The sequence below is a fragment of the Aspergillus ruber genome (genome assembly GCF_000600275.1).
Source record: "Aspergillus ruber CBS 135680 unplaced genomic scaffold scaffold00037, whole genome shotgun sequence".
Lineage (NCBI taxonomy): Eukaryota > Fungi > Ascomycota > Eurotiomycetes > Eurotiales > Aspergillaceae > Aspergillus > Aspergillus ruber.
This window is the reverse complement of record NW_024467333.1, coordinates 106,116-130,947: the sequence shown is the minus strand read 5'-3', so window position 1 is coordinate 130,947 and position 24,832 is coordinate 106,116. Positions and strand designations below refer to the sequence as shown.

Sequence of the window (24,832 nt, the reverse complement as noted above, 5' to 3'; positions counted from 1 at the left end):
TACAACTGCATACTCCGACGTTAAACCTTCAAATTCTTGAACGCCTTCGCATTCTCCAAAATCGCCTTCTCCACCGGCAATCTCTCCATACTACTCGCCCCAAAAAACCCATGCACCCCCTTCGTTCTCTTAAGCACATACTCTGCATCTCCCGGCTCCGCAACAGGCCCCCCATGACACAACACAATAACTTCCGGATTGACCTTAACAACTGCATCCCTAACTTCCTGCACTATCCGCACACTATCATCTAGCGTCACAGCCGTCTGCGCGCCAATTGTCCCGCTCGTCGTTAAGCCAAGGTGTACAACAATGACGTCAGCGCCGGCGCGGGCCATACGCTCCCCCTCATCGATGTTGAAGACGTAGGGTGTAGTGACAAGGTCGAGTTCATGGGCGACACGGATCATCTCGACTTCCTTGTCGTAGCCCATTCCGGTTTCTTCAAGGTTTGCGCGGAAGTTGCCGTCCATAAGGCCGACGGTGGGGAAGTTCTGGACGCCGACGAAGCCGATGTTTTTCAGCTGCGTGAGGAATTCGGGCATTGTGCGGAAGGGGTCGGTGCCGCAGACGCCGGCGAGGACGGGGGTGTTTTCGACGATAGGGAGGACTTCGCTTGCCTTCATTTATTAGCTTCTTATCGGTCCTATGGGCAGGAGTGTAGATACGTACCATCTCAACCACAACCTGATTGGCATCCGAATACGGCATTAAGCCTGCCAACGAACCTCGTCCGGCCATGCGGAATCGACCAGAGTTGTAGATGAGAATGAGGTCCGCGCCTCCTTTCTCAATGAATTTGGCGGAGAGGCCAATGCCTACACTATCAGCTTCCGTCATCCATGTCTGTCCTGGGAAGGGAAGGTACCAGCTCCTGCTCCAACCACAATGGAGCCATCAGCAATAGTCTTGCGAAGTCTGTCAAGGACTTCTTTGCGGGTTGTTGGATGGGGCATTTTGTATGCTACGTATAGTGTAGTAAGTGTAAGAACTGTGTGAAGTAAATGTCTGAAGCAGGATGATAAAATGAGCTCACTCAGCCCCGCACCTGAAGTAAACCCTTATAAACAATCTCTCCGCTGTACAATCCACCAGCACTCCACAAACAACACAATGACAACAATCCTCCTTTTAGGCACCTGTGATACAAAACTCGACGAACTACGTTTCGTCCGTGACAAAATCCTCACCAACCCCAACATCACTGGAACCAAAGTTATCCTCCTCGACCTCGGCCGCTCCGCAACCACACACCCTGACATCACCATAACCCATCATGACCTACTTTCCTCCTCCGATAGCAATGTCGACGTATCAAACCTCTCCCGCTCAGAATACATAAAGCAAATACTCGCGCTCGCCACAACCACCGTCTCTAATCTCTATCAATCCCATTCCATCCACGCCGCAATCAGCATAGGCGGATCATGCGGGACATCGCTGGCAACGGGTATAATGCAGAATGCGTTACCCGTGGGATTTCCAAAATTAATGGTTTCGACGATGGCATCTGGTGATGTGAAGTCGTATGTCGAAGAGACTGATATCACGATGATGTATAGCGTTGTTGATATTGCGGGGAGGAATTGGGTTCTCGAGAGGATTCTGGGAAATGCGGCGGGTGCTATTTCTGGTATGGCTGCCTCTTATCTCCAGAATTATACAGATTGTGGTAATGGAGGGAAGAAACGGATTGGTATTACTATGTTTGGGGTTACGACTCCTTGCGTTGATCGGGTTCGTGAATACTTTGATGAACAACACACGGGAAAATACGAAATCTACGTCTTCCATGCTACTGGCGCAGGCGGGAAGGCTATGGAGCGGCTCATCGCCGAGTCCCAACTCGATGCTATCCTCGATCTAACAACCACTGAGGTCGCAGATGAGTTGGTTGGCGGTATTCTATCAGCTGGCCCAGGACGACTGTCCGCGGCTTCCGCGAAGGGCATCCCGCAGGTGATTAGCGTGGGAGCGTGTGATATGGTGAATTTCGGGACGAAGGAGAGTGTTCCGACGCAATTCGGAGATGGGGGGAGGAGGTTGTATGAGCATAATCCCAGTATTACGTTGATGAGAACGACGGAGGAGGAATGTCGTGGGATTGCAAGGTTTATTGGGGAGAAGTTGCGTGGTGCAAAGAACCCGGAGAAGGTCCAGTTTGTTTTGCCCACTGGTGGTGTTAGTATGTTGGATATGCCTGGGCAGGCATTTCATGATACTGAAGCCGATAAGGTGCTTTTTGACACGCTTGAGCAAGAGCTGGCTGGAACGTCGATTGAGATTCGACGAGATGCCCGCGCCATTAACGATCCAGGGTTTGCTGTGGCAGTAGCAGAATCGCTGCTCGAGCTGATGCAGCTGCCTTAGATACACAGCATTTACGAGCTACGTACTTGAAAACATGCATCATTATACATTGTTTATTAAGAAATACCTTGTAAGCTTTGTTGAATGCAAACATACTCCAGGCCGCCCGTACAAACAAAACCTAAAACAAAACCCCATATATGCCACTTTTGTCTTGCCGTTGAGGACAAAAATTTTTGAGCTCTAAGTTGATAAAGAACCCGTATGTTATCGTAACATCGTCATCATGTTGAAACAAATGTAAATGTCTATAGAAGGTGTATCAAACGTGGACGTGAAAGGGAAAAAACGAGAGAAAAAATGAGCTTAGTAGCGGTAGATGTCGCCCTTGAAGGGACCCTGGACATTCAGGCCAAGGTAGTCGGCCTGGACGGGGGTAAGCTCGGACAGCTTGGCGTTGACGTGGTCCAAGTGGAGACGGGCGACCTGCTCGTCAAGGACCTTGGGGAGGACGTAGACACCAACGGGCTTCTTGCCGGAAGCACCGAACTCGGCGTACTTTTGGCCGAAAGCGACATCCTCGGCACGGAAGAGAGCGATCTGAGCGAGGACCTGGTTGGAGAAAGAGCAGGACATGACGAACGAAGAGTGGCCGGTAGCACAGCCAAGGTTGACAAGACGACCCTCAGCCAGGAGGATGATGTTACGGCCGTTGGCCATGGTGTAACGGTCAACCTGAGGCTTGATGTTCTGGACGGACTTGGCGTTGGCCTTGAGCCAGGCAACGTCAATCTCAATGTCGAAGTGACCAATGTTGCAAACAATGGCGTCGTTACGCATGACCTCGAAGTGAGCACCAGTCAGGATGTCACGGCAACCGGTGGTGGTGACAAAGATCTGACCCTGAGGAGCAGCGTCCTCCATGGTGGCGACCTCGTAGCCCTGGACGGCAGCCTGGAGGGCGTTGATGGGGTCGACCTCGGTGACAAGGACGCGAGCACCCATGGAGCGGAGGGCGTCAGAGCAACCCTTGCCGACGTCACCGTAACCGGCAACAACGGCAACCTTACCGGCGATCATAACGTCGGTGGCACGCTTGATACCGTCAATAAGCGACTCACGGCAACCGTAGAGGTTGTCGAACTTGGACTTGGTGACGGAGTCGTTGACATTGATGGCAGGGACCTGGAGCTTGTTCTCCTTGAGCATTCTGTAGAGGTTGTGGACACCAGTAGTGGTCTCCTCGGAGAGACCGTAGCAACCGTTGAGCTGCTCGGGGAACTTGTCGTGGACAAGGGCGGTCAAGTCACCACCGTCATCGAGGATGAGGTTGAGTTTCTGGCCATCCTTGAAGGCAGAGAGCTGCTGCTCCAAGCACCAGTTGTACTCCTCATCGGTCTCACCCTTCCAGGCGAAGACAGGTACACCAGCGGCAGCAATGGCGGCGGCAGCGTGGTCCTGGGTGGAGAAGATGTTGCAGCTAGTCCAGGTAACCTCAGCACCGAGGGCAGTGAGGGTCTCAATGAGGACAGCAGTCTGGATAGCTGTGGAAGTCAGTACTAATCCTAAGAGCACTGACGGACGGGACAAACGTACTCATGTGAAGACAACCGGCGATACGGGCGCCCTTGAGGGGCTGCTCAGCACCGTACTTGCGGCGGATAGCCATAAGACCGGGCATTTCGATCTCAGCGAGCTCGATCTCGCGGCGACCAAAGGCAGCCAGGGACTAGGGTATGGTCAATGAATGAGGACATCGTAGATATGGGACAGTGGTACGTGGTACGTACGATGTCGGCGACCTTGAACTTCTGAGCGGGAGCAGCCATTGTGAAGATTAGGCGAGAAGATGCTGTAGAGTATGTTAATGACTGTTGACTGATGAATTTAGAAATTGAAGATGGTACTCACGATAGAAAGATAAAGAGATATGGGGGTATAGAAGATGGGATGAAGAGAGAAGAGAGAGGGAAAAAAGAGAGAGGGAAAGGGGAGAAAAGAACAGAACAGAAGAGGGGAAACAAATTGAGCTGCGGGGCTAGCGGCGGAGAGTCGGCATTTCTATCCTTCCGGGTTACCGATGTTGATGTTATACAAAATGCATCTGCATACTACTATTCCTATGGTGAGAATGATACTGATATTATGATTACCAATCGATTGCTGCTTATGCTTGTCTACACGCCATCCCCAAACTGATAGTGGTTCATCCATCGCTGCAAAATCACATCAGTCAGTGCTCAGTACGAAGATAGCACACGGAGTAGAAACTACCTTGTCATACGGCTTGGAAGAATCACAGAACCGGAGGTCCGTCGCCAGTCTAATCACATTTTCCGGGTCATTATTGACCGTCGATGCATGGATCTACGTAATTAGTACCTGTTTGTTTGACCGAGTCTAGGGTAAGGAACATACAGCATGCGGCTTGTGCAGGACAACATCCCCAGCCTCGTAGGAAGACGCCAGCCATCGACGGCCCTGTTCCTTTGCAAACTCAGCCGGAAACTCGGAGAGTAAACCGGTGGCCATCATATTCGAGTTGAACGCCGATCTGGATTCCTCTTCTGTCAGGCCTGCTTGCTTGGCTCTGGTGGTGAATTCTTCCTCGAGTTTCAGACCAACCGAGTCACCTGCAGTCATTAATTGTTGTACTTTGTAGCACATTCTCGGTATGTAGGCTGACGTACCATCTTCAAGGTAAATCAACCCCCCTCCATTCAACTTGATATCCCCAATAGGCACCCAAGCAGTAACACTAGTCGGGTCCCCATACCTCAAAAAGATCTGATCATAATGCACCCCAATCGGCTTCGACCCCGGCGGGTTATTCCTAAGCAACGTCCTCTTAAACGACAACGTATTATCCCCCCACCCCATGAACCGCGCCACAAACCCATACAAATCAGGATGGTTACAGAACTTCTCCGCATACCAATCCTTGTAATGTGCCTCGATCGCCTTGTCCACAAATTGCGCCGCGCTGTCACCCCCGGGACGGCCGTTGTTGCCCACATGTCCCGCGCCGATGCCCGGGTAGTCGTCGGGCGATTTGGCTTTGTTAAAGATGCCCTCGACGGGGTTGGTGTCTTCTTGGAGGACGCCGGTTGGGGCGAGAAAGTCGAAGTAGCGGTGCCGCATTTCCAGGACGTCCTCGCGGGGGAGGAGTCCCTTGACGAAGAGATAGCCATCTTGTTCGTAGCGTTGACGGAGTTCTTCGATGGGCATGTTTGGATCGGAGGGACGTAGGAGAGCGGCATTTTCAGAGGTCAATGGGCCATCGTTGACGGCCAGGTTCTGGGCTTGAATTCCAACCATCTTGTCTTGTATAGCTATACTAGATGGGTTGGTGTTTGAACAGATGCTAACGTGAATCCGTGAGTCTTATATATTAGACGATCGGAAACGAACCGACATGACATACCATGGATATTATAAATAGCCCAATCGTATCCAAGCAATACCAACCCGTTATTCACGGTGATTTAATTTGCCGTAGACCCCGCACCCCGGATTTGGAATCGGTCATTCAGTGTTGTTCAGCGTCGAAATGGATGTGGATGTGGTGGAGCAACATGAAATGGCGTAAAATTCCACGGAACTCTATACACCACGGGCGGAGAAAGATACTCTTTTCTTCACTCCATGTAACTAACAATAGAACATTCTATTAGCATGTTAGGGTATCAAATAATATGCTATGTTGTCATGCTCATACACATTGAAACCAACATTTAACTCCAATCCTTCATCTCCCACCCAGACACTCCATCTTCAACAACCAACTCCATGGTCTTGAAATCAATGCTCTCATACATCTCTCTCCCCGCCGCTCTCGCCTTCTGATGCCACGGTCCTATCCCCCCATTCCGTGCATCCTCGCGACTCCTCCAAAGACAGGTCGCCAAATTCCGATGCTCCCCGTCTTTGCTCCCAAACCAATATTTCAATAACCCCCCGCTTTCCGTCGCCTCCCGATGCGAATGGTCGTCTAACAGACCTAATCGGCCACCATCCGTATCAGGGAATAGTTTCGACCGGAACGCGACGACGTAGAAACTTGTTCGCGGGAAGTGATACTCCTCTGCTTGCGAGAGTTCACGGAGGAACGAGAAGACGGCCGTCCAGTTGAAAGACTCGAGATATGGAGCTGTGGCGTAGCCGGGGCGGATGGGGGTGAAGATGGTGAGGGCTTTGGCGAAGAGTTGGTTTGCGGTGTCGAGCGTTGTTAGATCGAGGAGGTGGTTTGGGGAGTTGTAGGGTGAGGTTATCAGGAGGGTTTCCTCTGATGATTGTGTGTCACTGGATGTGCCATCGCGGAGTTTGAGCTGTTCGGATGCAGCGGCTTCGAATTGCAGAGCGTCTGAGTCGGTTGTTACCTGGCTGTGGTGGTATAGGGTGGTTTGGCGTCGCGGGAGAGGTTGTTTTGTGGGTTGTATGCTGACGGTTGGAAGGATGATATTTCCAATTCCGGGTGCCATTTCGCTTTAAATGACTGACAACAGACAAGAAGATAAAGATCAAGCGTCGCAATTATATCGGATTATAGGATATTGAGTGCTTTAACTATGCAGCAAACTCTGACAAGGAAGACCAACACCAAATAACTCTGCAAAGGATAACGAAATAATAATGAAGACAACCTATCTTCAAGCCATGCTGCCCCATATATACCGCAGAAACACCAAGCACACCATCTGCATACTCCCTTCCTTCGCAATGCTCAACACCAAAGCACGCAATATTCTGTCATCGAGGGAACGTGAAAATCTTCACTTAGTCCGGGTAATTTGGAGGCTCTCGATACCCGGGGAAGGGAGTAGATCTATGGGTCCGTCTACTATTTCTATTGAATTTTATTGATTTTTTACCGCTAACGTAATCCACGGCCATGTGACGAATACGGCCGAGTGACGAATTTTCGCCTCGCCCACTATGTTTTTAAAGGCTTTCAACCACCAATGCCATTAAATTCGACTATTAACTAGTTGAATATATAGTTATTTATTAGGACAATTTCGTATTGTATGTCCAATGGTTCCACAGCCACTACAGTGTGATGGAGCTCGCTGACGAGGCCTAGGTGTAGAATCGCCAATATCCTCATTAAGCTGCAAACCAAGCTGCTGAGTTCGATTTTCACCTTCCTGTACTGATAAAAGTAAATCATTCCCTAGACTAGCATGTCTCCTTGCCTTCTTTCTAGTTTTCTGCTCATTCTCGGCCTCTAAAACCTTGATTCGCTCATGAAGAAGAACATTCATACTCATTTGCATCTGTGCAGTCTTCTCAAGATGATAGATATGAGACATTGGACTGCTGGAAAGCTTGCGATTTCTTGAATTAAGGCTTCTTTGCAAGCTGTGGATCTTGTGATCAAGCTGGCGAGGATTCTGAGGTGTTTGAAAAGCAGATGATATTGAACCTTCAACAAGTGGTGGTGTTGGTGTACGAAGTTGAAAAGTAATCTTTTCAAGAACCTGGTCTTGATCAAGCGGCTTAAGACCAGCTCCCGCAAAGCCGCTGCTGATATTCTGTTGATTAAAGACCTTTTCTCGTGCAGAAGGATATAGATGCAGGAAATCCTCCTTGTCAATGTGGTTATTTCCAGCAACCATCAACGCCTCAACCAGTTTGCTGTATGCGCGCTTAAGTGGCCCGAAGACTCCAACATCAAGTGGTTGAAGAAGATGAGATGTATGAGGTGGCATGCAGAGACAGATAATTGTGTTCTTTTTGCAGGTATCAAATTCTGCCTTAGATGGCTAGAATGACCATCAAGAATAAGCAACCGCTTTGCACCAGTTGAATGGTGTTTGGAATATGGTTCAAACACATCCTTTAGCCAGTGAAGGCCTATCTCATCTGTTGTCCAGCCATTGTCACTCTTTGCAATCCTCCAGTCTCGATTCCTATCCTGAAGGAGTGCAGGTTCTTGATACCAAGCAGCCTGATGTTCCTTTCCCTTTAAAATAACCACTGGTGGTGCAGAAATCCCTTTGGAACTGACACATTCAATGATTGTAACCCATTCTCGATTCCCCTGGATAACTGTACGAGGTCTCTCACTGCGTTCCACTGCACTAATCACCTTAGATGTTGTACAGAGGCTGAAGCGGGGTCTCTTGGATCGCAGCTCAAAGTGGAAATCGGGAGTCAAAGGAACCGACACCTTTACCAGCAAATCCATCTTCTCCAAGAATCAGAAACAGACGAAGAACGGCAAGACTGAGGAGCTCGGCCTCGCCAGCCAAGCTCCTGTCGGGCAGAATGGATACATGCCAAGTCATGGTATCATTTTTGCAACCTCCAACTTCAAGGCGCATGACCTCAATGATGAAAAGGATCAGCTCCCTGCTTCAGAGCTTATGATGCAAGTCTGGGATGAGGTAGCCGGTTCCAAGAAAGACGACCTCAAATGGGTGGTTCGCTCTCATATTGTCAACGAGGGAACACAGAGTATCATCTCGGAGGCGCTCAAGAAGCTTAGCTCTGGAGAGAAGCAGCTGACTCAGGTCACCCAGGATTGCGACAAGGAGGTATTTCAAGCATTGTCAGGCACTCCTAACTGCAAGGGCATGTATCCCACCCTTGCCTTTCACGAGGGAACTCAGAACAAGAGGGTGACCGATCTTTATGTCTGGGATGAGGGTGGCCAGAACTACTTCATCGCTATGAAGATTGGAAACAAATAGATATGGTAATGAAACATTGATCTGTATTTGTGAATCTTAAACTTCGTTTCCCGTAACCAGCCATAACCTCCTTCCTTTTCTGCACTTTCCCCATTCAATCCAGCCAAGCAGATATAAAGCACCTGTCATTATGTGCACCCTACTTTCATGCATATAAATTTAAATATATACAGCATCCATGCAGTCTGAAAGTGGCAAAGATCCAGTATGTAGGGGGCTGTTAGAGCAGTTGGGATTGAGACAGCGTGATGAGCGCACTGCGGACTATATGCGTAGTGTTCAAGAGACTAATCGCTGGTGTCTAAAGTCCAACCACCAGCGCCGCAAAGTATTCTCGCGGCGGTCACATGACTGGCATTAGTCATGTGACCTGTTATCTATGTACATGAATAGATGATGGATAATAATGCATAAGTCCGCACTGCGGAGGTCGCGCTGCGGCCTCTGTGCTACACAAGTTCTAACAGTGCCTACTCTATAGTTCGTGCCTACTCTCGTATTTTAGAGCGATGTGAATAAGTTATCATTATTTCTTTACCCCTTACAAAGCGCCACGATGAGTTTAATTATCTTCACAAACTCGGCTGCTAAACCGGAGGCTCAAAGGAAGTGCATCAAAATAATGTCGCTTTAGGCTCCATGCCCCTCCTGGTGTTGCTAGATACAGAAATTCATCCTTACAAGATAGCGCAATCTTCAAAGGAGCGACTCCTGGAATTCCAAAGTGATATAAATTACATCGCTTAGTGAGGAATTTACCAATGCGCTTCTGTTGAACAACATCATCAGCCCATAACAATACTGGTAAAACTGTCTGGCGTTTGAAACTTCTCCCATCACCTCAAGTTGCAATTAAGTGCTCTCCACGCAGTTTGCACTTCAGAGACTGAAAGAAGAGCAAGAAAGAGACAAGAGATATGAAATGGTTCAAAATGTGTTCCAGGCTTCTTCAACAACTGATGCAAGTTTATGCAAGCCTTGAAAGCCTATACTTCTGCTATATTTTTGACTAAGAAAAATATAGAGCTGATCCTGAGCAGTTGATCAACTCTTAATGATGACATTCTCTTCCAATCGGATTTCCACAATCTTGGGTTGAACAAATAGCCGCTTCCTTTCAATGTCATAGCTCAGTGGCTCCCAAGCACCTGGCAAGCCGGTATTTTCAACTGAAGTCAGGACATGCAGCTATAGGAGCACACCTACATCAGGTCCGGGTCCAGGAGGATTCAACCTGTAAAGGGTGCGGCGTATCAGGGGAGACAACACATCATCTGCTCTTTGAATGCCGAAAATGGCGACACCAACAAAACAAACTCTATAAGGATCTGGAGGTGGACGGGTTATGAGACCCTTAGCTGTAGAGGGCACCCGCAAGGATGACTTCTTGGGGAGCCCAAAGCGACTAGGGCACTGCTACAATTCTTAGCCAGCACCAGCGTAGGCCTATCTCAGGGATATCTACAACGAGCAGTGGAAAGAGCTCGAAAAGATGAGGAATGGGGCTGGAAGCATTGGAGGAGGCAGTTAGAACAGGAGAGGGGTAGCAGGGAGGGTAGCCTAAGCTGAATCCCAGCTTGGGTCACACCCACCCTGCTCCAAAACATGAGGAGAGCACTCTGCTCGAAAGCCCTGTGCATACAGGCGGCTTGGGGAGAGGAAAAGGGTCAGAAAGATTATAGAAGGGGGCTAGCGCCTCAGGAACCTATAGGGACAAGGGACTGTAGAATAGCTGCTGGCCTCGAGTCCACGGATCATGGTCTGTCATAGCTCTAGGGCTCAGTATGGACAATAAACTTGATTAAATAATAATAATAATAATGTCACAGCTCCTGGACCCATGGCACCAAATGCAGTAAGTTTCGGCCCGTGTATGCCCGGCTAACCATCATTAATTCATGATTCCCAAAACAATTTAGTTGCATTATTATTATGATGCAATTTAAGATACTATCTGCTGAACTGTATGGTGTCGCAATCAGTCAGATCTTCTACTGCGAACCCAAACGGTTCGGCATTCGCACCGATCTTAAGTGGAGCCGTGGGTATCAATCCATTTTCCCTATTGGTGAAGTCTTGGAATAAATATATCTATGGGAATGGTCCGGAATTTGACTCACAATGTACTTTTTTCAGGGCATTGCGGCAACTGGCCGCGTGACACGCCGTGATTCTTGGAAATATATGACTATCCTACAGAGTTCCTGATCCTGCGGCAAACTGTTCCCGGGCAGTAACATTGTCCCTGCGGCAGGCCCATGATTCTTGGAAGAAATAACGGCTGTCCTATGGGTGGTATCATGTGGTTCCATGGCAGTATCAAAACAGAGCTAGTCCAAAGAATGACAACTGGTATCTGCTACAGATCTGCAATAATGAATATATTCCTGTATCAATTAATTGGGGAACTTACAGTAGCAGTTTGTTTGACAAAAGCATGCCGTGCGGCTGCTTGTGGAAATTATACTGAGCAGTCAGGTTGAACGTTCCCGGATCTCAGCATAGTCCATTCTTAGCACAAGGATGAGCTATGCATGAGGGAACCAGGAAAGATAGAAAGGGATTGAAATTGTCATCTAAACTGCCTTAGCGGGGTTCACCTCAGTACAGCTCTGTCAATAAGTGGAAAATCCAACAGTAGAGATAGACAATCAAACAACGCAGGATCCGCCAGGCACATCATTGCCTCTGAGAGTCAGTCCAAGTCGGGCTGCTAGCAGTACATACGAACGGCTATGAACATTGCAGAATTGCAACAGAATATCTCAGCACGATGAACCTCAAATATAACCAATCAGGCGTATCAGTTTCCCACTTGAGGCAATCAGAAAACGCGCCAAACGGCTTATCAATTCTAGGCTTTGGCTGGGTGATGCAACAGGAATTCACAAAGGCCTGCTGTCAGGAAGAGCGGCAAAAAGGCGGCATTTTTGCCATTGGTGTTCAGATCCGGCTGCTTTGCAGAGGTAAGACTTGTCGATGCTGGATGATTCAGAGCAAGCACTGCCGCCTAGCTGGACACAACCATGGGCCGGCCAACAGGACCCGTTCCTCCAGGTCATAATGCGATGACCGCATGATCATATTGTGCCATCCAATAATATCAGTGATTCGTACCATGGAGGCAGTTTATGGCTGCCTGGCGGTTTCAAAGGTGCATGTTGACGGTGAGGAGATGGAGGCGGAGCGGTCCTTGTTGTTGTGCGGTCATCTCCGATGGGTGGAGATGGTGGGAAACGGAACGGTCTGATCCAGTGCACATAATGGGGAGCCGGAGGCGGCGTTGGTGAGGGAAGTAAAGGAAATGAAAAGAAGTGGTCGTCAAGCGACGCACCAGCGGTCTTATATAGTCGGCGGACGATGTGAAGGCGGAGACAGGCGGCAGTTCCCCTCAGAGTATAGTGTGTTAGGCTAAACCTAATAGGGTATACACTAAACCTCATCGGGTGCGCGAGACACCGGCGCTAAACCCAAACAGGGGAGTTGCCGAAAACGGCGACGGTCTGGTAAATGCGAATTGTACACCAGACTGATATTCGGACCTTTTTTTCATGAGTGGAAGCTGTATTTACTGTATCATTTAGATTTATATATATAATATAACAGTGCTGTCGACCAAATTCGCTATAAGGAATACCCCGCTATAAGGAATTTAGCAAGCGGTCTGATTTAATTGCTTATAGCGAGGGTTTACTGTATGACGGACGGAACCCATTTCTCTGTTGCGATGAGTCTGGTAGCCTCCAGGTCTTGCTGTAGATCCCCAATCTTAGACTCCAATGCAACTGCACAGTCCTTTCCCAGGGGCAGATGAAGATAATCATAATCCATGATGGTAGCCTCGACGATTTCCCGTGCTATTTTATTAGGGTCTCTTTTAACAAAGTCTGGAACCGACAAAATCTGTCGAGTCCCAGCAACTATTATCTTGACCAAGGTACCCTTGTAACCCTCACTGAAGCCATTCTCAAACTGGGCAGGAGTGATAATCCGACTCATAATGGCGTATGATACGCACCCGGCCCCACTATGAGGACTCTGATACCAAGAATCTTGATCTCACAGGAAAGCGACTCGTGTATAGCTTCGATGGCAAATTTACTGGCAGAATAGGTACCTCGTGCAGGCCGGGCTATGAAACTGTTTATATGCAATGTCCCATGATTCAAACGTTGAAAGGATATAGGAAAATGGAATATACCCAGCGCCACTACTAATTAGAATGGATGTGACCGGAGCTTTTTGCACGCATGACTGGGAGACAGGCTCGGACAGTGCGAAGAGGTCCATAAAAATTGACTTCCACTTGATCACGAACTTAACTCGCACTGCAATCATTGGCATTAAGCAATTTGGAGTTTAATGGAGATTCTACGAGGTCACTAACCTAGTATCTTCGACACCACCGATGAAAGCATAGCCTGCGTTGTTGACCAGAACATCAACATTTTGTTCTTCAGAGCACTTGGCGAATTGATCATAGGAATCCTTTCTAGCAGGATCAAACTCCATCCAGATGCCGCCTTTGGTCAAGGAATCAGGATAGGCGGTTTCAACACTGGCGACGTCGCATGTGGTTCCAGTCACCTTATAGCCGGCCCTGAGAACTTCTAAAGCAAGCGACTTGCCCAGACCCGAGGAGACGCCAGTTCTCAACTTAGTAGAAGTGCTACTGCCATATTGCTTGCTGTTGTTTCTGGGGTTGTGGCTGTGTTTGTCACTGTGAAAAGTGAGTACAAATAGATGTTGTTGTCAAATGGGGAACCACCGGAGTTAAGGACTCATTCCCTTGCGCTATTTCTCCTGTTACTGAATCCGGTCTATTTCCATTTTCCTTGTTTGGTGTGGTTTCTTTGTAGGGGTCATGCTGCATAACATCGGCCGAGCTCCCCACGGGTTGTAAGCTTACAATTTCGAGTTTAGCATACCAAGGCACACATTAGGTAGATGCTTGCGTATCGAGGATCCATTCTATTTAACAAGCTGCCTGTACGCTATGGAATTCTACACAACTTTTTTCTCCGGCACCCTAGGAATCATAAACTCCTCCTTTCGACGGCGTACTTGGACCCTGGGCGTAACCCTGACTCCGCACCGGTCACCTCTAATAAACTCAATATCATACTTCAATAAGATAGAAGCCAGCATGAATCTTAAGTTCGTGAACCGTGAAAAAGCCACCTGGGCAGACATGCTTGCCAAAGCCAAAGGCCAGGCGTTCCCCCTTCGCAAATACCAGTTGTTCCTTGTGTTCCTGACCGTTGTGTCGAAGGTTGTAGAATTAGTACGGGCCTCACTACTTTGTGTTCTCGTAGGTCTTCTTGCCGCGCATGATGTACGTGATGGTCAAGTTCTGGGACCCCTTGGGAATGGTAACCCCGTCAGGCGATGTGGCGTCTTCTTTCACCTATCGGTTCATAATCGCCAGCACCGCCTCATCGAGGCGTTTTGCTCCCTTGATAATGCTATCTAGAAGCTGCGTGCGGTAAACATCTGTTTTGTTCATATCATATGTTGACATCGCATGCAAAATTTCTTTCCGTACCTGGAATGGAAGTGTTGCCATCGAGTGCCGTGTACTGGCGCGACTTTGAAGAGGATCCCAGGCCAGTAATAGTGCAGAGGCAACATACAAGCACGTAGTGCCACCAGTTCGTTTATTTCAGACTTTGCGTATTATTTATTAACGGAAATAAGACATGCACTCAGGCTGCATTTGAATACAAGGTGCATGGTAAGCACTAAAATATCCATCAAACCAGTAACACATCGTAGTCTAATGATAATTCAAAAGTAAGCTTACTATTAAAGATAATCTTTTCTTTGATCAATGGAGCTCACATACGTGCAGATATGAAGAAGTAACATCCAAATTCACCATGACTTATCTTTTTACGGCAAGAAAGAGCAAGAGGGGGGAGACCAAAGGCGTACAGTTCTTCTGAAAAGATATTGGGAATACTAGAATCACTATTTCATCAGTCGACGGCCTTGAATGAGTCTCAGAAGGCTGTGCCGGTGATCATACCAGTAGATGATACCCTGGCGCCTCCCAATAATCTCCCAGGTCACACACAGGTGATAACGACTCGCATACCAGGCGGGAAATCCATCTCAACACAACACTCCCAAAAGAAGTTCCCGTCTAAGTCCTAGACCTAAGAGCCTCCGCCGCCTTGACATACATCGCTCAATTCCCCACGAGCTTGGCCGATGATGCCGATGTCAACAATTACAGCGGACTCCTGAATTATCCTTTTGGCTTGGTAGTCTCGAGCTCCGCAGTTCTCCGAGAGTTTGACATGGCACCAGGCGTCGAATCCCTTCTGCATCTCACTACGTCGATAGATTATCCGGCTATGCTCTACGGAAACTGGAATCCACACTGGACTCTGGCCAGACGCAAAATATTCAGGCAGGAGAGGTCGTCATCCAGCGAGGAGCGATGCATTTCTGGAAGAATGTCAGTTTTAACTGGGCTCGAATATTGGCAGTCACCATCCCGGTAAACGAATTGATTGTTGGCGGAGAAAGGAAGGGCGAAGATCTGGGAGGAATGGGATTGTTTAAAGACTCCAAAAGATCCTCCAGAGCGTACCACAGTGTAGTGCAAATCAAGTAACGTCTAGAGATTGATAAGTGTTCGAGATATTATATTCTAAAGTACAGATAGGGTTTGGACGAGAGAGCCTAAAACATTCATATGACAGTATTGCAGTCTCATCCTCACTGGTGGATTACGTTAACTATTGTTCATATCTTTTCCTTTATTTAAGAGACCCAAACGACACCGGAATCGATTTTTTGAGGGTTTAAATAGTTTAGTTGTCTGATATACAAACCATTATGGGAGTGCTTTCTAATATGAGACTATAAATAGATAAATTAGGTATAAATGCCATGAAAATGTACCTTAAATCACCCCGAGTTACTGCATACAACTATCAATGAATTTTAGCAGTAACATTGGAGTATTCTTAGGCTTTCCATAGGGAATATGGAGAGCTTTGGAATGCAATACCCCTGAAAATGAGTTTCTGAGCACGACACTTTCTCCATAATCATATACTTTCGACGCTGAACCATGGATTGTTCACGGATGGAAAATCCCATTAATTTCTATCACACACTCTGGTATCATGCAATAAATTTCGAAACCAACCCTGATTGAAAACGCCTTAAAATGCCTGAAAGAAAAAGAAAAAAAAAATGATAGAAAATGAACTACTTCGATGGTGGCGGTGGAGGCCCCATCTTACCCTCACCCGTATCGACCTTCTTCCTCGAGGGCAACGGAGGAACCTTGAACCCACCATTCTCATTACTCTTGTTCTCTGATGGTGAACCTCCAAATTGTGTAAAGGTACCAGACTTGAACCACCGGTCCTCTTCGGCCTTGCGCTTGCGTGTCAACTCGTTCTGCACCTTGGGATCGACGAGCTCCAGACCCTGCACCGGTGTAAATGCAATGGTACTCGCTGTGCCTGATCCTCCCAATGAAGTTCCAACACCCGATGCGCGAAGTCCCTTTGCTTGTAGAACACTGGCTGTACCGCCAGCACCACCCTGCCCGAAACCGCGCAGCGACGAAGCGACACCGCTGCTAGCGGGTGTCGCAGTACCCCAGCCCTTGTTGGATTTGCTGAGCTTAGCCCGGGTTCGCTGGTCAATCTGGGTGGCTCGGATACGACCGCCATCTTGTTGACCAAGCATTCCCAGACCGACAGTTCCTTCACCCGCTCCGTAGCCGACTTCTGCCTCTTCTTTACCAAATGCAACGCGGTTTTGAGCTTTGCGGATCTCGGTCATGGCAACAGCCTCCTTTGCCTTTCGAGCTCTTCTTCCACCTCGCTTTCGCGACGGCTTATCATCGGGCGCGGGGAGGGCCTTCGTGCTAGCGTTCGGTGGTGGTTCGGTAAGCTTCTCCAGTCGTTGGAAGCATTGCTGCTTTAAGTCCTCGCCCAATGAGCCATCGGGGCTAAAGCCAGAGACATCTGCTCTGGTAGCAAGAACCATCTTGGCGGAAACAATACGGATGGCCTGTCGTTTCAGATCGTTCGGAATCTCTTGAATAAGAGGCGAATGGTACAAAAAACCCTGCGAACGTATACTCGTATTCGTAGCAAATCCCAACCCCTCATTCCTCTTCGATCCCTGAGCAGCCAAGTTACAAGCTGGAATCTTCGCAAGCTCGCGTAATCCACCCGTCTGGTTAAGGAACTGAGCAGCAGTTTCGGGTGAAATCAAGACAGCCAGATTAGGCGCAATCTGGCTCATCCGGGACTGAATACTCTGCGTGAGTGCCGTTCGCTCCCGATCCAACTTGATAATCTTGTCACACGTATCAAGCACGATCTTCAACTCCGACTCAGTCATTTCACGGCCGCCAGAGGTCGTTCCTTCAACAGTAACTGCAATCACGGACGGTTTATCCAATACCGAGTAAAGTGTTGTGCCGACCAAATTATCCGACGATTCTGCTAGCGTCTTGATATCGTTGAGCGGGCCATTCTTGATGATTGCGGCCGTCTTCGCGTAGTCAATCGGATTCGCTACAAGGGTTTCCAGCTCTGGGAATCGGATCGAGTAGTGATCGCGCAGAACCTTGTGTAGACGTACGAGCTCCTCGCCGGTCGATACGGCTCTATCAAATTCGTTGGTGGTTTCGGGGGCTGGCGCTTGTTGCATCTCTTCGTCAACGGGTTCTTCAGTCTTTGCTCCTCCATCTTGAAGACCTTCTTGTAGTCCCTCCTGCGCGATGTCCTCCTCATCCTCCTCAAAATCTCTCATGAGCTCCTCGACATTCGACATGTTGGTGGTTCACTGGTCAGAGGCTGAACAGGTCGAAACAAGCAGTGATTTGGAAGTTTTCCGCCACTGTCGAAGTAAGTTGGAGTAGCTTAGCTCCGCTTAGTCATCACAGGCGGCGTAAAGGACCGAAAGTGCAGCTTTGCCGACCCTTTTGTTGGCGCAGATTCATCGACTCAACCTACGAGGAGATTACGATTGAGTTGGTGTGGAAGGACGATTAGGGGCCTTCTTACAAAGGGATCGACATTCCACTTATTTTTCATCTTTATCCTGCTTTTCCCCCCATCACCTCATCGGACAAGTTGACGTGACGGAACTGTCAAGCTACAATGGAGGCATCACGAGGCCCTCCCAGGGTCAAGAACAAGGCCGCGGCGCCAGTTCAGATCTCAGCGGAGCAGCTGCTCCGTGAGGCCGTCGACCGACAGGAGCCCGGCGTCCAAGCACCCACACAACGCTTTGCCGACCTCGAAGAACTCCACGAGTACCAAGGCCGGAAACGAAAAGACTTCGAAGACTACGTACGGCGCAACCGCCTGAACCTGAACAATTGGCTGCGCTATGCTGCGTGGGAACTCGAGCAGAAGGAATTTCGACGGGCTCGATCGATCTTCGAGCGTGCGCTGGACGTCACACCGACCTCGGTGGTGTTGTGGATTCGGTATGTCGAGTCGGAGATGCGGAATCGAAATATTAACCATGCGCGGAATTTGTTTGATCGGGCGGTGACGATTCTCCCACGGGTGGATAAGCTATGGTACAAGTATGTGTACATGGAGGAAACGTTGGGGAATATCCCCGGTACGCGGCAGGTGTTTGAGCGGTGGATGTCGTGGGAGCCGGATGAGGGCGCTTGGGGTGCGTATATCAAGCTCGAAAAGCGTTATAATGAGTTTGAGAGGGCGCGGGCAATCTTCCAACGGTTCACTATTGTCCATCCCGAGCCGCGAAATTGGATTAAATGGGCTCGTTTCGAAGAAGAGAATGGCACCAGTGATCTGGTGCGGGAGGTGTACGGAGCTGCGGTTGAGATGCTGGGAGAAGATTTCATGGACGAAAAGCTCTTTATCCAATACGCCAAGTTCGAGGCGAAACTCAAAGAATACGAACGTGCGCGGGCGATCTACAAGTATGCGCTGGACCGGCTTCCGCGCTCTAAGTCGATGGCCCTGCACAAGGCATACACGACGTTTGAAAAGCAGTTCGGTGACCGGGAAGGCGTGGAAGATGTGATTCTGTCCAAGCGTCGGGTGCAATACGAAGAGCAGCTCAAGGAGAACCCTCGGAACTACGATGCCTGGTTTGACTTTGCACGGCTCGAAGAGACCTCTGGCGACCCTGAGCGGGTGCGTGATACCTACGAACGAGCGATTGCTCAGATTCCCCCATCACAGGAGAAGCGACACTGGAGACGGTACATCTATCTGTGGATCTTTTATGCGATCTGGGAAGAGATGGAAGGCAAGGACGTTGAGCGTGCGCGCCAAATCTACCAAGAATGCCTAAGACTCATCCCGCATAGGAAATTCACATTTTCCAAGCTTTGGCTCATGAAGGCGCAATTCGAGATCCGACAAATGAACCTGCAAGCTGCGCGGAAGACCCTGGGCCAGGCGATTGGCATGTGCCCGAAGGACAAGTTGTTCCGGGGCTACATCACACTAGAGCAGCAGCTGTTTGAATTCCTACGGTGCCGGACACTGTACGAGAAGCAGATTGAATGGAACTCGTCGAACAGCCAGTCGTGGATTAAATATGCCGAGCTGGAACGCGGACTGGATGACGCAGAGCGTGCACGGGCAATTTACGAACTGGGGATTGACCAGCCGACACTGGATATGCCAGAGTTGGTGTGGAAGTCATACATCGACTTTGAGGAGTATGAAGGAGAATACGACCGCGTGCGAGCGCTGTACGAGCGTCTGCTAGCCAAGACAGACCATGTCAAGGTGTGGATCAACTACGCACGGTTCGAAATCAATGTCCCGGAGGAGGAGGAGGAAGAGGAGGAGGAGGAGGAAGAGCGACCCATCAGCGAAGAAGCCAAGCGCCGCGCGCGGAAGGTATTCGAACGAGCCCACCGCGTCTTCAAAGAAAAGGAACTCAAAGAAGAGGTAAGCTCTCCTTTCCCTTCACCTATATCAATCTGCAACAACGATACTAACGATGGCAGCGCGTGGAACTTCTCAACGCATGGCGATCTTTCGAGCACACGCACGGGTCCGGCGAGGACATCGACAAGATCGAAAAGCAAATGCCGCGGCGGGTCAAGAAGCGAAGAAAGCTGGACGACGACCGGTACGAGGAATACATGGACTATGTGTTCCCAGCGGACGACCAGTCGGCGGCGAATCTGTCGAAGCTGTTGGCCAAGGCGCACCAATGGAAGCAGGGTCAGTAGCAGTTTGTTGGTGTTTGTATATTTGGTTGAATATCATGGCAATAATACGGGGCCTCATTTCAATGCACAATATATTTGGATGAGTAATTATGCAAATAAAATGGGTCCAACGCTCGTAAAAAAAATGCAGCCAATGATATTGACACATAAGTGGGGAAGTGGGATTCCCTAATTATCATCCCCACCTGTAATACGATACGGTATCAGTTGCAATATGCACTGTATGATACCTCGAGGTACCTGGACAGAGGTACCTGCATGTGCAATAAGACATTGACCAATCGGGGTGTGGTTTAACATGCTGCCTTCTTGCTCTTTTGTTTCTGTTATATATTTTTTTATATATATTTTTTGTACTTTTGATATATTTTCTTTTTGAGTGGGATTGAGTAATTCTGGTTTATATCGAGAAATTTGATGAAGATCAGGTGATCGACCGGGTCAACGAGGTTTGTGACTTCATCAGGGGGAATGGCAGTCAGGTACACTCCAAAATTGGGATGGACCTCTACAATTGCAAAATGAATGACTCGATGTGCGCGAGTTGAAGACCCTATCGCATGAATCAGGCTCTCTTTGATATCAGCATAATACCTCATACACTAGTCGAGGAACCTCCGTCAACTGGCAAACGAGAATGCCCCTGAATCAAACTCTGCCCTGTATGGATAACCTTGCGTTGTTTGTCTGATATTGTCAGATTGAGTGGTTATAGGTATATAACAAGGTATATAGCAGGGAATACACCGGTACAGGATTTCGGCATTGTACGAGTAACTATGCTGGGATTGTGGTAAATGTCAATGTGCCCGTCTGCGATAGATTCATATACAAAAGCTAGCAATACAGACTCGGCTCTATTATTTGTGTATATGGATGCTCTAATTGTACGGATGCTCTGGCTATAGAATTAAGAAATTAAACAAAGGGATACCAGTCGAGAGGAATTGTATCATAGTAGTGCTAGTACTGAGTAGTCATAGTGGTGGTCCTAGTTATGGTGTGTCTGTCTCCCTTCCCCTCAACTTCACTTCACCTCCCCTTCACTACTCTCCCCTTTCTTTTTTCTCTTTTCTTCCTCCACCCAGTCTCTCCTCTCTTCCTTGTCATCTTTCCCTCTTGCTATCTTTTTTCACCTTTTTTATCCTCTCTTCTCTCCTCTTTACCCGTGCTGGCACTCGGTAAGATCTCTTCCCCCCTGACCTGGCCTGAGCTGCCCTCCGTCGTTTCATCCCCCATCCTCCACCACCAAATATTATTACCACCGTCGGCCTGCTGACATCTTTCCAGACTTCTTCGTTACTTCTCCCGGCCTTTTCCTCTTGCCGCGCCGTCATTCCTTCCCTCCTCGCCGATTGCCCTTTCGTTCGTTGTTTTGTCTCCCTCTGCCGGTTTGAAACCGTGCGTTTGCCCATTGTCCTCGACCCCCTGAGCTTTGCTTTCGACGAGTATATCGCTTTTCGTTCGTTCAATTCCCGACCCGTTCCGACCGATTCCTCTGTTCGCTGTGCCATTCTTTTTTGCAGTTCAGACGTTGGACGGATTTTCTGCTCGTTTACAAAAAAGCAAAATAAAATCAAAATTCACGACGGCCGCTTGGCAAGAGGCAATTGACGCGCGAAGATATTCTTACTTTGGTCATATCAAGGATTGCGACGCGGACAGTTCCATCACGAAGAGTAACCAGAGCCCCAGTCTCTACCCTTTTTCCGCCCTCCCTCGCTGTGACCATGAGATAGTGCTCTGGCAGCCACACTCCATTCTCTTTTGATATCACCCTCGTTCCTCTCCCCCCACGTCTTTCGTTTTTCCGCTCGTGCCATTGACTCGACGGCTGGCTATCCCCCCCCCCCACTCCCTATCCTTCGGCTGGTATTCTCGAAGAAAGAAACATTCGCTAAACCCTCGAAAAATGGTTGTTCCCGAACCTCCCATGACATTGGAGGACCATTGCTCCCTTATTCACAACAACACACTTTATACCTACTCAGCCAATGGCTTTGCTTCTATCGCCCTCAGTGAGAATGCGACCTGGAGCAATCTCACCATGGGAGAACCCGTCTCCGGCGCAGCATGCGTGAAAAACAAAGAGTCCCTGTACGTTGTCGGTGGAACCAGCTCATCCTCGTCCGATTACACAGGATTGCAACGATATTCGTTCCAAGACGACAAATGGAAAACAATCACGCCAACGTCCAAAGACATGGCCAACCGCACCAACCACGGCGCCGTCTTCTTCGAATCCTCCTCCTCCATCTTTGTCTATGCTGGTAATCGCGACGGTAGCTCTACTCCAACCTCCGATACCTTTGTCATCAACACCGCCGAACCGTATAACGTCTCTTCATACAGTGGTGCCGACGCATCGCCTGCTAGTGCCCCTATCTTATTACCCTGGAGCGATGATCAAGCCGCTTTGGTTGGTGGTACGACAACGGCCCGAAAAGTTCACTTGTTTAAGTTCAATGGCACCGGTGACTGGTCAGATTCAGGCGCAACTCTACCTCAGGCGCTGTCGGATGACGTCAAAGCCGCTCTAATCAATGGGTCCGATAGCAGCAAGGTGCTCCAATCGTTCGACATGAGTGAATCGCCCAATACGGTTAAGAGCTTGCTGTTGGTGAACCCCGGTGGCAAGCCTGCAGACCCAGCCAAGGCGCTTGGCGCATCTTCCAGAAAACGTTCCAGGCGGAGGGCCATCAGCGTGGACAATTACCCGAAATATAACGATCAATATGCGTCTTCAAAGACTTGGTCGCAGTTTTCGCTAGCCCAGGACGACGGTGGTAAGCTGGTGGCCATTTCCGGCGGCAGTGGTACCAACTCGTTGGCCCTCTTCAACCAAACCTCGAATAGTTGGGTGAACGCCACCAAACTCTTCTACGGCGACAAATCTATGCAGCAAATTCTTTCCTCACCCTCCTCATCGACCACTGCGACTCCCACCAGTTCCAGCTCTGCCTCCAGCACTCCCTCTGCCGTTGCTGGTGGTGATGGATCTAACAGCGGTAAGGTCGGCACCATCGTCGGCGCAACACTGGGAAGTGTCATCGGTTTCGCCGTGATCTTGGTTGCGATCCTGTTCTTGCTGAAACGCAAGGATAAGCAAAATATGGCTGGCCAAGGTCGCGGAGGTTCCGATGACAAGGATCGATTGAGCATTCAAGACCAAGGCGAGCCTCTAACGCGATCTGCGTACCCCATGGCCAAGAGCCAAGCACCGTTGGGATCGTCGTCGGTCGACTCGTTGGCGATCTTCTCAGGCAAGCTTAACGACGAGAAGAAGTCTCAGGCAGCACCGGCCGCGCACCCTGTCTACGGTGGAAAGCCGCCGACTAAGAGCCCTCTGTCGACTGTACAGTCCAGCCGGGAGCTCCTCAGTGGACCATACACACCAGATGCGGACAAGGCTCTTGAGGCCGGAGCTGGAGGCTGTCCAGGAGATCGGAGGACTGACGAAGGCTGGGGAAAGTACTTCCAGGACAACAATGCCACAGACTTGGTTGGCATACAACAACAAGACGAACCGACAGCGAGCGCAGACCTAGCCAAATCCGAACGACGGGGCAGCGCATGGCCCATGACGACACTCACCCCGCTCAACTTTGGATTTCTCGAAGAACCCAAACCATTGGGACGCGTAGTAACTGGCAGCCCGACGACCGAACATCCCTCATCCGCCACAGACGGTCACCTCGTGATCCCAGAGGGCCAGTCTGCCCGCATCTCCAGCGCAGACTCGATCAGCCTGGCATCAGACGACAACAGCGAATACGACCGCAGCCGGTATTCATCTGGTCTCCCTGCTGAGGGTACACGATGGGTCGATGCAGGACACGATAATTACTTCGGCCGTCCGGTCAGCAGCATGTACAGCCAGAGCTACTATGCCAGCACGAACAACGTGTCGTCAATGGCAGCACCACCGGCGCTGTACGATGGTGTTCGTTCGTCACAAGCACGGCAGTCGAGTGTCATCATCCCGAATACACTCGACGAAAATGGGCCGCCGATCCGAAATCAGACTAACGTCAATACGGATATGAGCTGGCTTAATCTGAACGCCGACCGCTGAGCTCGCTGAATACGTTTGATTTCGTTCATTTATTGGTTATGACTGTACATGGTTGCATTCTTTATTGGTTTTCGTGTGTTTTGTTTTGATTCTGTCTTGTCTCGAAGATGAAGTGGAAGAAAACGAAAAGTTCCAACTCGTTCTCGTTTTTTTCTCGTTCTCGTCGTGGGTGTACAGCTTTGCCACTATCTTTTTTGTTTTATTTTATTTTCAGCTCTGTTAGATACCTGTCCTGTCTGTGTCTGTTTGCCTATGTCTGTCATTACCGCGATCTTGTCTTGTCTGATCTTGTTCGTGTCATCTTGCGCTATCTGGGATATTTGGAAAGGGACTGTCAATTTATTCGATCATTCAAGTGCAGCAAGCAATCTCAGTCTATCGAGCGTTGAGCGTTTCTATTAAATTATATGCATCAATAGTAATCGTTTCTACGGAGTTCTACAAGTAATACTTTGTTGTAGATTGAATTTGTCCTTCAATTACAGCCTCGAAAGCTGGCTATTTCGTACTATGTAAAATAGAATTACTTGGAAACAAATT

The 24,832-nt window shown here is 49.1% G+C and overlaps 10 protein-coding genes across 10 annotated transcripts; 4 read left to right on the top strand and 6 right to left on the bottom strand.

Annotated features, from left to right (window-relative positions):
- Positions 1–20: 20 nt before the first annotated feature.
- Positions 21–956, bottom strand: EURHEDRAFT_381271 (TIM-barrel enzyme family protein; the record flags this gene model as incomplete). Its single annotated transcript, XM_040779397.1, has 3 exons — positions 21–620; positions 673–818; positions 869–956. 3 exons carry the CDS (start codon positions 954–956, stop codon positions 21–23), a joined length of 834 nt encoding a protein of 277 aa, XP_040634909.1.
- Positions 957–1,113: 157 nt separating this feature from the next.
- Positions 1,114–2,370, top strand: EURHEDRAFT_406245 (Tm-1-like ATP-binding domain-containing protein; the record flags this gene model as incomplete). Its single annotated transcript, XM_040780449.1, has 1 exon — positions 1,114–2,370. One exon carries the CDS (start codon positions 1,114–1,116, stop codon positions 2,368–2,370), a length of 1,257 nt encoding a protein of 418 aa, XP_040634908.1.
- A 150-nt stretch (positions 2,371–2,520) lies between these two features.
- EURHEDRAFT_249816 (adenosylhomocysteinase) lies at positions 2,521–4,315 on the bottom strand. The gene is made up of 3 exons (XM_040778100.1): positions 4,222–4,315; positions 3,907–4,162; positions 2,521–3,854 (listed from the first exon to the last, which is right to left on the bottom strand). Exons 2-3 carry the CDS (start codon positions 3,989–3,991, stop codon positions 2,677–2,679), a joined length of 1,263 nt encoding a protein of 420 aa, XP_040634907.1. The 5' UTR covers positions 3,992–4,162; positions 4,222–4,315; the 3' UTR covers positions 2,521–2,676.
- A 172-nt stretch (positions 4,316–4,487) lies between these two features.
- On the bottom strand, positions 4,488–5,628 carry EURHEDRAFT_465458 (uncharacterized protein; the record flags this gene model as incomplete). Its single annotated transcript, XM_040785023.1, has 4 exons — positions 4,488–4,526; positions 4,585–4,677; positions 4,729–4,943; positions 5,001–5,628. The coding sequence occupies 4 exons, from the start codon at positions 5,626–5,628 to the stop codon at positions 4,488–4,490; spliced, it is 975 nt and encodes a 324-aa protein (XP_040634906.1).
- Positions 5,629–5,950: 322 nt separating this feature from the next.
- On the bottom strand, positions 5,951–7,120 carry EURHEDRAFT_416659 (uncharacterized protein). Its single transcript, XM_040783016.1, has one exon. The coding sequence runs from the start codon at positions 6,789–6,791 to the stop codon at positions 6,045–6,047; it is 747 nt and encodes a 248-aa protein (XP_040634905.1). The 5' UTR covers positions 6,792–7,120; the 3' UTR covers positions 5,951–6,044.
- A 1,468-nt stretch (positions 7,121–8,588) lies between these two features.
- Positions 8,589–9,024, top strand: EURHEDRAFT_526437 (uncharacterized protein; the record flags this gene model as incomplete). Its single annotated transcript, XM_040786988.1, has 1 exon — positions 8,589–9,024. One exon carries the CDS (start codon positions 8,589–8,591, stop codon positions 9,003–9,005), a length of 417 nt encoding a protein of 138 aa, XP_040634904.1. The 3' UTR covers positions 9,006–9,024.
- Positions 9,025–12,389: 3,365 nt separating this feature from the next.
- EURHEDRAFT_547160 (NAD(P)-binding protein) lies at positions 12,390–13,975 on the bottom strand (the record flags this gene model as incomplete). The annotated part of the gene is made up of 5 exons (XM_040787471.1): positions 12,390–12,999; positions 13,020–13,137; positions 13,217–13,322; positions 13,389–13,661; positions 13,934–13,975. The coding sequence occupies 5 exons, from the start codon at positions 13,973–13,975 to the stop codon at positions 12,696–12,698; spliced, it is 843 nt and encodes a 280-aa protein (XP_040634903.1). The 3' UTR covers positions 12,390–12,695.
- A 1,877-nt stretch (positions 13,976–15,852) lies between these two features.
- EURHEDRAFT_416656 (U4/U6-U5 snRNP complex subunit PRP31) lies at positions 15,853–17,852 on the bottom strand. The gene has a single exon (XM_040783015.1). The coding sequence runs from the start codon at positions 17,814–17,816 to the stop codon at positions 16,230–16,232; it is 1,587 nt and encodes a 528-aa protein (XP_040634902.1). The 5' UTR covers positions 17,817–17,852; the 3' UTR covers positions 15,853–16,229.
- Positions 17,853–18,145: 293 nt separating this feature from the next.
- Positions 18,146–20,217, top strand: clf1 (putative cell cycle control protein (Cwf4); the record flags this gene model as incomplete). Its single annotated transcript, XM_040785016.1, has 2 exons — positions 18,146–19,930; positions 19,990–20,217. 2 exons carry the CDS (start codon positions 18,146–18,148, stop codon positions 20,215–20,217), a joined length of 2,013 nt encoding a protein of 670 aa, XP_040634901.1.
- Positions 20,218–22,129: 1,912 nt separating this feature from the next.
- On the top strand, positions 22,130–24,734 carry EURHEDRAFT_509043 (uncharacterized protein; the record flags this gene model as incomplete). Its single annotated transcript, XM_040785905.1, has 2 exons — positions 22,130–24,014; positions 24,051–24,734. 2 exons carry the CDS (start codon positions 22,130–22,132, stop codon positions 24,290–24,292), a joined length of 2,127 nt encoding a protein of 708 aa, XP_040634900.1. The 3' UTR covers positions 24,293–24,734.
- Between the last annotated feature and the right edge of the window lie 98 nt (positions 24,735–24,832).